Raw genomic sequence first — 11,114 nt, forward strand, 5'->3', positions numbered from 1 at the left:
TGTAAACTTAGCAAGGCTCCTTAGTAAGCACGAGAGGTGCTCTCCCTCACCATATTTTGATTAGCATTAATGGTACTCATGCACGAAAGATGCTCCCGACTACCTACCCTGAAAAGAAAGAAACAGAATGTACAGCTGTGAAACATACTGGTAATCGCGTTAAGAACGCGGATATTCATAAATACGGTAAAGTGTGCTTAAAATTCGTCTGACTGGAGTAGTGCGTATCCAGGAGCTGTCCATGACACAATGGAGACCTTTTCCGGGGTATGCCTTCAGCACTCTGGACAACCCCTTTATGGTTTTCCTTCTCGAGGCGATGCTGATTTATGTTGGCGATAACCGCGTAGAAGGCAACCACTCGAGCCGAATGACGTACGACACGCCATTCCAGACACGAGGGAGCACCGCAGCCCAGGCAAAGGCGAGCGTGCTCCAGTTGTGCGACGTCCCGACAACCTCCGACCGGAGGGTGACTTCACGGACCGACCGCATGACAAGGCCCCGACCGGAGAGCGGGCCCCGGTGGTCAGAAGGCCCGACAACCTCGTCATGGAGGGCGAGTTTGTCGGTAAGTGTCACGCCTGTTGTTGCTAGGTGCTCGGTCAGGGGGAGAGTTCGCTAGCGGCGTGTAAAGCCGTGTCTCTACACAACTGGTAATGGTCCTTGCTGCTAGAAACCCGATACGAAATGGAAGAGGATTTTATCCGGATCTCTGCCTCTAATCCTGTTTTCTGGCTGGGCTATGACTATGTATCATCTTACTTCTTCCCGCGCTTTTCTCAGGTGTGCTTTCTCTTCAAGTTAACGTTTCATGATTGCACTTATCCTTCCGCTTGATCTTACTTTTAGGATAGCCGTAACAAGCTTTGCGCCTTCTTGATTACAGACACTCGCGAAACCGTAACCCCCGTTCGCGGCGAGCGAGCTCCCGTCGTCCGGCGTCCAGACAACCTCCGTCCGGAAGGAGAGTTCACGCCGAAACGCCAGGAGGATGCGCCCAAAGGAGAGAGAGCTCCTGTCGTCAGACGACCTGACAACCTCAGACCGGAGGGTGACTTTGAAGACCGGCCTCGCGGAGAAGCTCCCAGAGGCGAGAAAGCGACTCCGTATAAGTACAGGGACAATCTGAAGCCAGAAGGAGATTTCACTGGTAAACCAACAGAGGAGGCCCCTAGGGGCGAGCGGGCCCCTGTTGTCAAGAGACCTGATAATCTTAGACCTGAGGGTGAGTTTGAGGGCCGTCCTCGTGAAGAAGCCCCCAGGGGTGAGAAAGCGACTCCCTACAAGTACAGGGACAATCTGAAGCCAGAAGGAGACTTCATTGGTAAACCAACAGAGGAGGCCCCCAGGGGCGAGCGGGCCCCTGTTGTTAAGAGACCTGATAATCTCAGACCTGAGGGTGAATTTGAAGGCCGTCCTCGTGAAGAAGCTCCCAGGGGTGAGAAAGCGACTCCCTACAAATACAGGGACAATCTGAAGCCAGAAGGAGATTTCACTGGTAAACCAACAGAGGAGGCCCCTAGGGGCGAGCGAGCCCCTGTTGTTAAGAGACCTGATAATCTCAGACCTGAGGGTGAGTTTGAAGGCCGTCCTCGTGAAGAAGCCCCCAGGGGTGAGAAAGCGACTCCTTACAAGTACAGGGACAATCTGAAGCCAGAAGGAGATTTCACTGGTAAACCAACAGAGGAGGCCCCTAGGGGTGAGCGGGCCCCTGTTGTTAAGAGGCCTGATAATCTCAGACCTGAGGGTGAGTTTGAAGGTCGTCCTCGTGAAGAAGCACCCAGAGGCGAGAAAGCGACTCCTTACAAGTACAGGGACAATCTGAAGCCAGAAGGAGAGTTTACTGGAAAACCAACAGAGGAAGCACCTAGGGGTGAGCGGGCCCCTGTTGTTAAGAGACCTGATAATCTCAGACCTGAGGGTGAGTTCGAAGGTCGTCCTCGGGAAGAGGCGCCTAGAGGCGAAAAGGCGACTCCCTACAAGTACAGGGACAATCTGAAGCCTGAAGGAGATTTCACTGGCAAACCAACCGAAGAAGCACCAAGGGGAGAAAGGGCTCCTGTTGTGAAACATCCTGATCATCTGAAGATGGAAGGTAAGTTTGATGATCGTCCTCGAGAAGAGGCGCCACGTGGTGAGAAGGCAACACCTTACAAGTACCGGGATAACCTCAGACCGGAGGGAGATTTCACCGGAAAGCCGGTTGAAGAGGCACCACGAGGGGAGCGTGCTCCTGTCGTAAAGAGACCTGATAACCTCAGACCCGAAGGCGATTTCGAAGGTCGTCCTCGTGAAGAGGCACCTCGCGGTGAAAAGGCTACGCCCTACAAGTACAGAGATAACCTGAAACCTGAAGGTGAATTCACTGGGAAACCGACCGAAGAGGCGCCTAAAGGTGAAAGAGCTCCCGTTGTTCGGCGAGCTGACAATCTCACCATGGAAGGTGAGTTTGTAGACACCAGAGAGAGAACAACAGTACATCGCGGCGAGAGAGCGGACATTGTTCGTCGGGAGGACAACCTTAGGACTGAGGGCCGTTTTGAGGACACCAGAGAGCTGACCACCGTGACTCGAGGTGAGCGTGCGGATATCGTGCGGAGAGAAGACAACCTCCGCATGGAAGGCACGTTCGAAGATCGGCCTCGTGGTGAGGCACCGAAGGGGGAGAAAGTTCGTCCCATTCGCCATGGAGACAACCTTCGTCCGGAGGGAGATTTCACGGACAGGCCACGCGGCGAGGCCCCACGAGGAGAACGGGCGCCGGTGGTGAAGCACCCGGATCATCTCACCATGGAAGGAGACTTCGTTGGTGAGTTTAACAAATTCCCTATGAAAGTTGACCCGTTGTATTGCATTTCCCTTGCTGGTCCCTTTGGGTTTTACATATGGAACACCTTTTCTAGCATATTAATCGATGTGACTATTTCATTCTTGGCACTTGTTCCTGGTGGCTTGTCTTCACAAAGGGCAGAAAACCGAAATTGCCAGCATTTTTTGGCGAGCCGTTCGTCATAACCTGTCAGACATCATGCATTCCCATCACTGATTCTGAGCTCAGTGCTGCCAGCAACCTTCGCTTGCTGTTGGATATACGCGCACAACTGGCGCTTTGCCAAATGTGTCGCCAGCTTAACCTGTGGTCAGAACAGCGAAGTGGAAACTCGGAAATGAGAGACATGTTATTCGGAACCATGACTTTAGGATGTCAGCAACGTGACAAGACAAGCGTGACTTGCGTATCAGTAGCTTTTATAGAAAAGCGTGAAGGACTGCACATCTTTGCAGCACATGCATAAAGCGTGACATGAACATACATATCCCAAGTGTGACAGCTACTGCTGTTCCAGACACGAGGGAGCATCGCACCCCAGGCAAAGGCGAGCGTGCTCCAGTTGTGCGGCGTCCCGACAACCTCCGACCGGAGGGTGACTTCACGGACCGACCGCATGACAAGGCCCCGACAGGAGAGCGGGCTCCGGTCGTCAGGAGGCCCGACAACCTCGTCATGGAGGGCGAATTTGTTGGTAAGCACTTGTGCCACTGAAAACTGAATTGGTGGTGCTCGGAGCATGCTGCTACTAAGCTGATACTTAATAACGAAACTTCCATTCTGATCTTAGATTTTCGTGTCGTCATGTTTTTTATCGGCGGGTGGACTGAGGCTTTTACAACTAATTTCTGTAGTCTTCTCAACTAACGTCTTCTATTCAATCTCCTATTCCTTCGTCTTAACCAATTTCTGGTTTGCATGGTTGCAGATACTCGCGAAACTGTAACACCCGTGCGCGGCGAGAGAGCGCCAGTTGTTCGGCGACCCGACAACCTCCGTCCGGAAGGAGAGTTCACACCAAAACGCCAGGAGGACGCGCCCAAAGGAGAGAGAGCTCCTGTCGTCAGACGACCTGACAACCTCAGACCGGAGGGTGACTTTGAAGACCGGCCTCGCGGAGAAGCTCCCAGAGGCGAGAAAGCGACTCCGTATAAGTACAGGGACAATTTGAAGCCAGAAGGAGAGTTTACTGGTAAACCAACAGAGGAAGCACCTAGGGGTGAGCGGGCCCCTGTTGTAAAGAGGCCTGATAATCTCAGACCTGAGGGTGAGTTTGAGGGCCGTCCTCGTGAAGAAGCTCCCAGAGGCGAGAAAGCGACTCCCTATAAATACAGGGACAATCTGAAGCCAGAAGGAGAGTTTACTGGTAAACCAACAGAGGAAGCACCTAGGGGTGAGCGGGCCCCTGTTGTGAAAAGGCCTGATAATCTCAGACCTGAGGGTGAGTTTGAAGACCGTCCTCGTGAAGAAGCTCCCAGAGGCGAGAAAGCGACTCCCTACAAGTACAGGGACAACCTGAAGCCAGAAGGAGAGTTTACTGGAAAACCAACAGAGGAGGCGCCTAGGGGTGAGCGGGCGCCTGTTGTTAAGAGACCTGATAATCTCAGACCTGAGGGTGAGTTTGAGGGCCGTCCCCGCGAAGAAGCCCCCAGAGGCGAGAAAGCGACTCCCTACAAGTACAGGGACAATCTGAAGCCAGAAGGAGATTTCACTGGTAAACCAACGGAAGAAGCACCTAGGGGTGAGCGGGCCCCTGTTGTGAAGAGGCCCGACAACCTCAGACCAGAGGGTGAGTTTGAGGGCCGTCCCCGCGAAGAAGCTCCCAGAGGCGAGAAAGCGACTCCCTACAAGTACAGGGACAATCTGAAGCCAGAAGGAGATTTCACTGGTAAACCAACAGAAGAAGCACCTAGGGGTGAGCGGGCCCCTGTTGTGAAGAGGCCCGACAACCTCAGACCAGAGGGTGAGTTTGAAGGGCGTCCTCGAGAAGAGGCACCAAGAGGCGAAAAGGCGACTCCGTATAAGTACAGGGACAATTTGAAGCCAGAAGGAGAGTTTACTGGTAAACCAACAGAGGAAGCACCTAGGGGTGAGCGGGCCCCTGTTGTAAAGAGGCCTGATAATCTCAGACCTGAGGGTGAGTTTGAGGGCCGTCCTCGTGAAGAAGCTCCCAGAGGCGAGAAAGCGACTCCCTATAAATACAGGGACAATCTGAAGCCAGAAGGAGAGTTTACTGGTAAACCAACAGAGGAAGCACCTAGGGGTGAGCGGGCCCCTGTTGTGAAAAGGCCTGATAATCTCAGACCTGAGGGTGAGTTTGAAGACCGTCCTCGTGAAGAAGCTCCCAGAGGCGAGAAAGCGACTCCCTACAAGTACAGGGACAACCTGAAGCCAGAAGGAGAGTTTACTGGAAAACCAACAGAGGAGGCGCCTAGGGGTGAGCGGGCGCCTGTTGTTAAGAGACCTGATAATCTCAGACCTGAGGGTGAGTTTGAGGGCCGTCCCCGCGAAGAAGCCCCCAGAGGCGAGAAAGCGACTCCCTACAAGTACAGGGACAATCTGAAGCCAGAAGGAGATTTCACAGGTAAACCAACGGAAGAAGCACCTAGGGGTGAGCGGGCCCCTGTTGTGAAGAGGCCCGACAACCTCAGACCAGAGGGTGAGTTTGAAGGGCGTCCTCGAGAAGAGGCACCAAGAGGCGAAAGGGCGACTCCCTACAAGTACAGGGACAATCTGAAGCCAGAAGGAGATTTCACTGGTAAACCAACCGAAGAAGCACCTAGGGGTGAGCGGGCCCCTGTTGTGAAGAGGCCCGACAACCTCAGACCAGAGGGTGAGTTTGAAGGGCGTCCTCGAGAAGAGGCACCAAGAGGCGAAAAGGCGACTCCTTACAAATATCGGGACAACCTCAAGCCGGAAGGGGAATTCACTGGAAAACCAACCGAAGAAGCTCCTAAAGGTGAAAGAGCTCCCGTTGTCAAACACGCTGACAACCTTCGCATGGAAGGCGACTTCGAGGGACGTCCTCGCGATGAGGTGCCGAGGGGAGAAAAAGCTCGGCCGATTCGCCGTGGGGATAACCTCCGACCGGAGGGCGACTTCGCGGATAGGCCACGTGACGAGGCCCCACGGGGAGAACGGGCGCCCGTGGTGAAGCACCCGGACCACCTCACTATTGAAGGGGACTTTGTGGGTAAGCGCCATGTTGTTTTTTCCATGGCTGTCAGCATATGCAATCCTGTTTTATGCTGACGCGTTCGGACTACAGTTCACTTGAGCTTATTCAGAACGCTAAGTCTCGTTCTGCATGATTGTTCTTTTGGCTGTGCTCGAAGTCAGTTACCGACTTTTAAGGCTGATCTATAATATTTTCAGACATGTTGACAACCATTAGGGCTGCAAAACATGATTGGAGATATTGAACAGTTGGGCTGAGAAATAACGTGTTATTGACCGAGCTGTGCAACTTTAACGCTACTGTTTTTGTTTGGTTTTCATATTTACACGACTGATTAGCTCCAGCCATTCACAAATGGCTGTACCTAAGCATCATATGGCAGCAGCGTAATCCTTGGCCTGCGGGTGGCCTGAGAGGCAACCTAAGCTTTCTCATTGATAGCTCCTGAACAGTTACGAGCATGACACTGAAATTTACTCAGCATTGGTAACACCATTTTTACAGATGTAAAAATAGTATGCTTCTGCCCATTGTGGTTAATGGCCGTTCGCCTCGCTCAAGGTCATCTCAGTAGGCTGTAAATCTCAGTAGGCTCAGTAGGCTGTAATTGTAGGCTGTAAACAGTAACATTAGGTTAGTTGCATTAGGTTGTACACATTAGAACATGATGGCACGCATCTTTTTGTTTGAAAAGCTGTTTCAACGATATTTTCCAGTTGGTGCTGTACGCTTAGCTGCTCATATTACTGAACTTGTCAATTTAACAGAAGTCTGTTCTTAGTGGAATCTAATGACGCGTTCAACATCTGAGGCCGTTTAATTTCAAAATTTCTCCCGTCGATTCCCATGGGGCGTGGGCGGCGAAAATGTTGATGGGGACTAAGGCGCTGGCCCCGCACCGGACGGCTGTGAAGGGAACGCAGTCTCAACCGAGTGAGTTCGTCCCCGCAAAAAACTTTTTTCGTGTAACATGTAAAGATAATAGGTGACAACTGGCGATGATCTATAGTGGCCATCTGGTAGTGCTTTGCGATAGTTATTCATCGGCGTGTTCTGCATCGCTTTAGCATGGTTAGCCCTCGAGATAACAGAAGCGTCTATTAAGCGCTCATTTGACGGGTATGACTTGATTTTCCTTATGAAATTCACAATAACCATTGTTCAGCTTCTCCTCTATATGTTTCAACAACAGAACTTCAGACATATGAACACCCTTTCGTAGGGCAAGGACAAACATATTGATTATGGTTATGTTCAGAAGTATTCGAGAGAACGTCTACGATTTTGAATTATAATGGGCTCGGTAAAACGGCTGCGCTTTCAACGCTGCTCTCTAGTGCTCGCTTGTTTTGTGGTACGTTGTTGGGACATCAGGGCTTGCGGGACTCAACCATAGTCGGTGAGACATGGCGAAAAGTTGTCTGTGTGTATTTGTTAACAAAAAAGGCTTAAGCTGTGTTAACACCGTGTAACGTACCTTTCGATGCCGGCTGAAAGCAATGCCAGTTGAATGATTAACTCATTTGTTCCATTGTTGTTGCACCTCCCTTTTTATTTCACAATATATTTTTTGTTAAACTGGATAGCTTCATGCGCAATCAAATCTTAGGAGGCATTCTGATTCGTGAGTAATCGTAATTTAGCCACGACAACTAATTATGCATTGAGTAATTTCAGGATCAGTGTAAGACTACGTGCTGTTGTCTAGTGCGACAACGCTCGCACGATAACAACATAATAGCACGCGTTCTTTTAGATACCAGAGAACACCGCACCCCGGGCAAAGGCGAGCGTGCTCCAGTTGTGCGACGTCCCGACAACCTCCGACCGGAAGGTGACTTCACGGACCGACCGCATGACAAGGCCCCGACAGGAGAGCGGGCTCCGGTCGTCAGGAGGCCCGACAACCTCGTCATGGAGGGCGAGTTTATTGGTAAGCATCCTGATCTTTTCAAAACAAAACCAAGTGTGCTACTGTATGCCTTCCCGCATACTGTACCAGGTCCTTATTTTTGTAATCTCTAACCACTCCGTCAAGAACTATGTATGTTCTTACCATTCTACACTCCTCGATTTCCATTAACTTCCGGGTACTTGTGAACTGCACGTGTTAGTGTTACCTTTTTTACTCCTGCGCTTATATGCTCCTATTTCTGCCACTGCAGATACTCGCGAAACCGTAACCCCCGTTCGCGGCGAGCGAGCTCCCGTCGTCCGGCGTCCAGACAACCTCCGTCCGGAAGGAGAGTTCACGCCGAAACTTCAGGAGGATGCGCCCAAAGGAGAGAGAGCTCCTGTCGTCAAAAGACCCGATAACCTCAGACCTGAGGGCGACTTTGAAGACCGGCCTCGTGAAGAAGCCCCCAGGGGTGAGAAAGCGACTCCTTACAAGTACAGGGACAATCTGAAGCCAGAAGGAGATTTCACAGGTAAACCAACAGAGGAAGCGCCAAGGGGTGAGCGGGCCCCTGTTGTGAAGAGACCTGATAATCTCCGGCCTGAGGGTGAGTTTGAAGGCCGTCCTCGTGAAGAAGCCCCCAGGGGCGAGAAAGCGACTCCCTACAAGTACAGGGACAATCTGAAGCCAGAAGGAGATTTCACTGGTAAACCAACAGAGGAAGCGCCAAGGGGTGAGCGGGCCCCTGTTGTGAAGAGACCTGATAATCTCAGACCTGAGGGTGAGTTTGAAGGCCGTCCTCGTGAAGAAGCCCCCAGGGGTGAGAAAGCAACTCCTTACAAGTACAGAGACAATCTGAAGCCAGAAGGAGAGTTCACTGGCAAACCAACAGAGGAAGCACCAAGGGGTGAAAGAGCTCCTGTTGTGAAGAGACCTGATAATCTCAGACCTGAGGGTGAGTTTGAAGGCCGTCCTCGTGAAGAAGCTCCCAGAGGCGAAAAAGCTACTCCCTACAAGTACAGGGACAATCTGAAGCCAGAGGGAGATTTCACTGGTAAACCAACAGAAGAAGCACCTAGGGGTGAGCGGGCCCCTGTCGTGAAGAGACCTGATAATCTCAGACCTGAGGGTGAGTTTGAAGGCCGTCCTCGTGAAGAGGCCCCCAGGGGTGAGAAAGCGACTCCTTACAAGTACAGGGACAATCTGAAGCCAGAAGGAGAGTTCACTGGCAAACCAACAGAGGAAGCACCAAGGGGTGAGCGGGCCCCTGTTGTTAAGAGACCTGATAATCTCAGACCTGAGGGTGAGTTTGAAGGTCGTCCTCGGGAAGAGGCACCTAGAGGTGAAAAGGCGACTCCCTACAAGTACAGGGACAATCTGAAGCCTGAAGGAGATTTCACTGGCAAACCAACTGAAGAAGCACCAAGGGGAGAAAGGGCTCCTGTTGTGAAACACCCGGACCATCTGAAGATGGAAGGAAAGTTTGATGATCGCCCTCGAGAAGAGGCGCCACGTGGTGAGAAGGCAACACCTTACAAATACCGGGATAACCTCAGACCGGAGGGAGATTTCACCGGAAAGCCGGTTGAAGAGGCACCACGAGGGGAGCGTGCTCCTGTCGTAAAGAGACCTGATAACCTCAGACCCGAAGGCGATTTCGAAGGTCGTCCTCGTGAAGAGGCACCTCGCGGTGAAAAGGCTACGCCCTACAAGTACAGAGATAACCTGAAACCTGAAGGTGAATTCACTGGGAAACCGACCGAAGAGGCGCCTAAAGGTGAAAGAGCTCCCGTTGTTCGGCGAGCTGACAATCTCACCATGGAAGGTGAGTTTGTGGACACCAGAGAGAGAACAACGGTGCATCGTGGCGAGAGAGCAGATATTGTTCGTCGGGAGGACAATCTTAGGACTGAGGGCCGTTTTGAGGACACCAGAGAGCTGACCACCGTGACTCGAGGTGAGCGTGCGGATATCGTGCGGAGAGAAGACAACCTCCGCATGGAAGGCACGTTCGAAGATCGGCCTCGTGGTGAGGCACCGAAGGGGGAGAAAGTTCGTCCCATTCGCCATGGAGACAACCTTCGTCCGGAGGGAGATTTCACGGACAGGCCACGGGACGAGGCCCCACGAGGAGAACGGGCGCCGGTGGTGAAACACCCGGATCATCTCACCATGGAAGGAGACTTCGTTGGTAAGCCCGGCCTGTCGATGATAAGACTCAGCCTCTCACTTTTGGTGTCGGTTCCGATGTCTTTTGATCTTTTATCTTTTCCGTTTGCTCTAAGCTGATGTAATATGCAACATTTTTCGTTGCGTGTTTAACTGCTATGACATAAGGGAAACGTCAAGTAAACCACTGGCGTATAATGATTCAGATCTTGATGGGGTTAAAGCCCGTCCACGTATTCAACAGCCCTGTTTTACTCATGAATGATTTTATGTGTTGATCTTGTTGTAATGTGATGTAAGCTCCTGTGGTTCTTGTCGACATTCCTGCTTTTGTTGGCTTTCACATGGCCAGCTGAATTAAGTACTCAAAGTTATTCAGTCTGGAGGTAATTTGCCATTAGTTTGTGTGAGTTTATAATGCAATTTAAGATCAAAATTGCGTGCAAAAATTCAGGCTTGCATTGATATTGTTTTAAAGAAAATATTCAAAGGTTCTGTGCTTACGCCAGCTTGGAATACAGAATGCGAGTACCTGTCTGGTGTTCTGTGTGCCTCCGGGCATCGACAAATGTTGGCTCGTTTTTTATACAGCAGTCATTCACGTCTTGGCTCCAGTATGGATATTACGTAACAAACAATACCTTTTAACCCCATCGTTTCAAATTAATCTATAATTTGTGGTGGTAATTAAGAGAATGACATCAACATTTCCGGAAGACGGTGAGCGTCACGAAATTCATGGCGTGATCGAAAATAAGGTTTCAGAGAAAGTATATCATCTGTTTAGATTTGTGTTTTCTGAGTGGCTTAATTGTTACTTTGCTCCTTACATCGTACGCTCTAGGCAAATGTTGGAAGCATGACTACTCAAAAAGGCGAAAAAATTGAACTATGTCGCCAGACATCAATCTGTATTATCCCAAGACTGCTGTCTCCTATTATTAGACTGCTCGGGACTATGGCTACAAGTAGGATCGGTCTTGCCATGAAATGCCTTGTGATGCTATATCGTTAATTCTCTCTCTCTCTCTCTCTCT

The 11,114-nt window shown here is 51.0% G+C and overlaps 1 protein-coding gene across 1 annotated transcript in view; it reads left to right on the forward strand.

Annotated features, from left to right (window-relative positions):
- LOC119099677 (putative GPI-anchored adhesin-like protein PGA55) overlaps window positions 1-10,908 on the forward strand; it is a 29,534-nt gene extending 18,626 nt beyond the window's left edge. Inside the window, exons 11-16 of the mRNA XM_037222741.1 lie at window positions 395-571; window positions 890-2,812; window positions 3,351-3,527; window positions 3,762-6,026; window positions 7,768-7,944; window positions 8,177-10,908. Coding sequence (XP_037078636.1) covers window positions 395-571; window positions 890-2,812; window positions 3,351-3,527; window positions 3,762-6,026; window positions 7,768-7,944; window positions 8,177-10,197 — 6,740 coding nt within the window. The 3' untranslated portion in view covers window positions 10,198-10,908. The remainder of the gene's footprint in view (window positions 1-394; window positions 572-889; window positions 2,813-3,350; window positions 3,528-3,761; window positions 6,027-7,767; window positions 7,945-8,176) is intronic.
- The last annotated feature ends 206 nt before the right edge of the window (window positions 10,909-11,114 follow it).

The sequence above is a fragment of the Pollicipes pollicipes genome, unplaced genomic scaffold (genome assembly GCF_011947565.3).
Source record: "Pollicipes pollicipes isolate AB1234 unplaced genomic scaffold, Ppol_2.1 Scaffold_4881;HRSCAF=5763_pilon_pilon_pilon, whole genome shotgun sequence".
Taxonomy (NCBI): domain Eukaryota; kingdom Metazoa; phylum Arthropoda; class Thecostraca; order Pollicipedomorpha; family Pollicipedidae; genus Pollicipes; species Pollicipes pollicipes.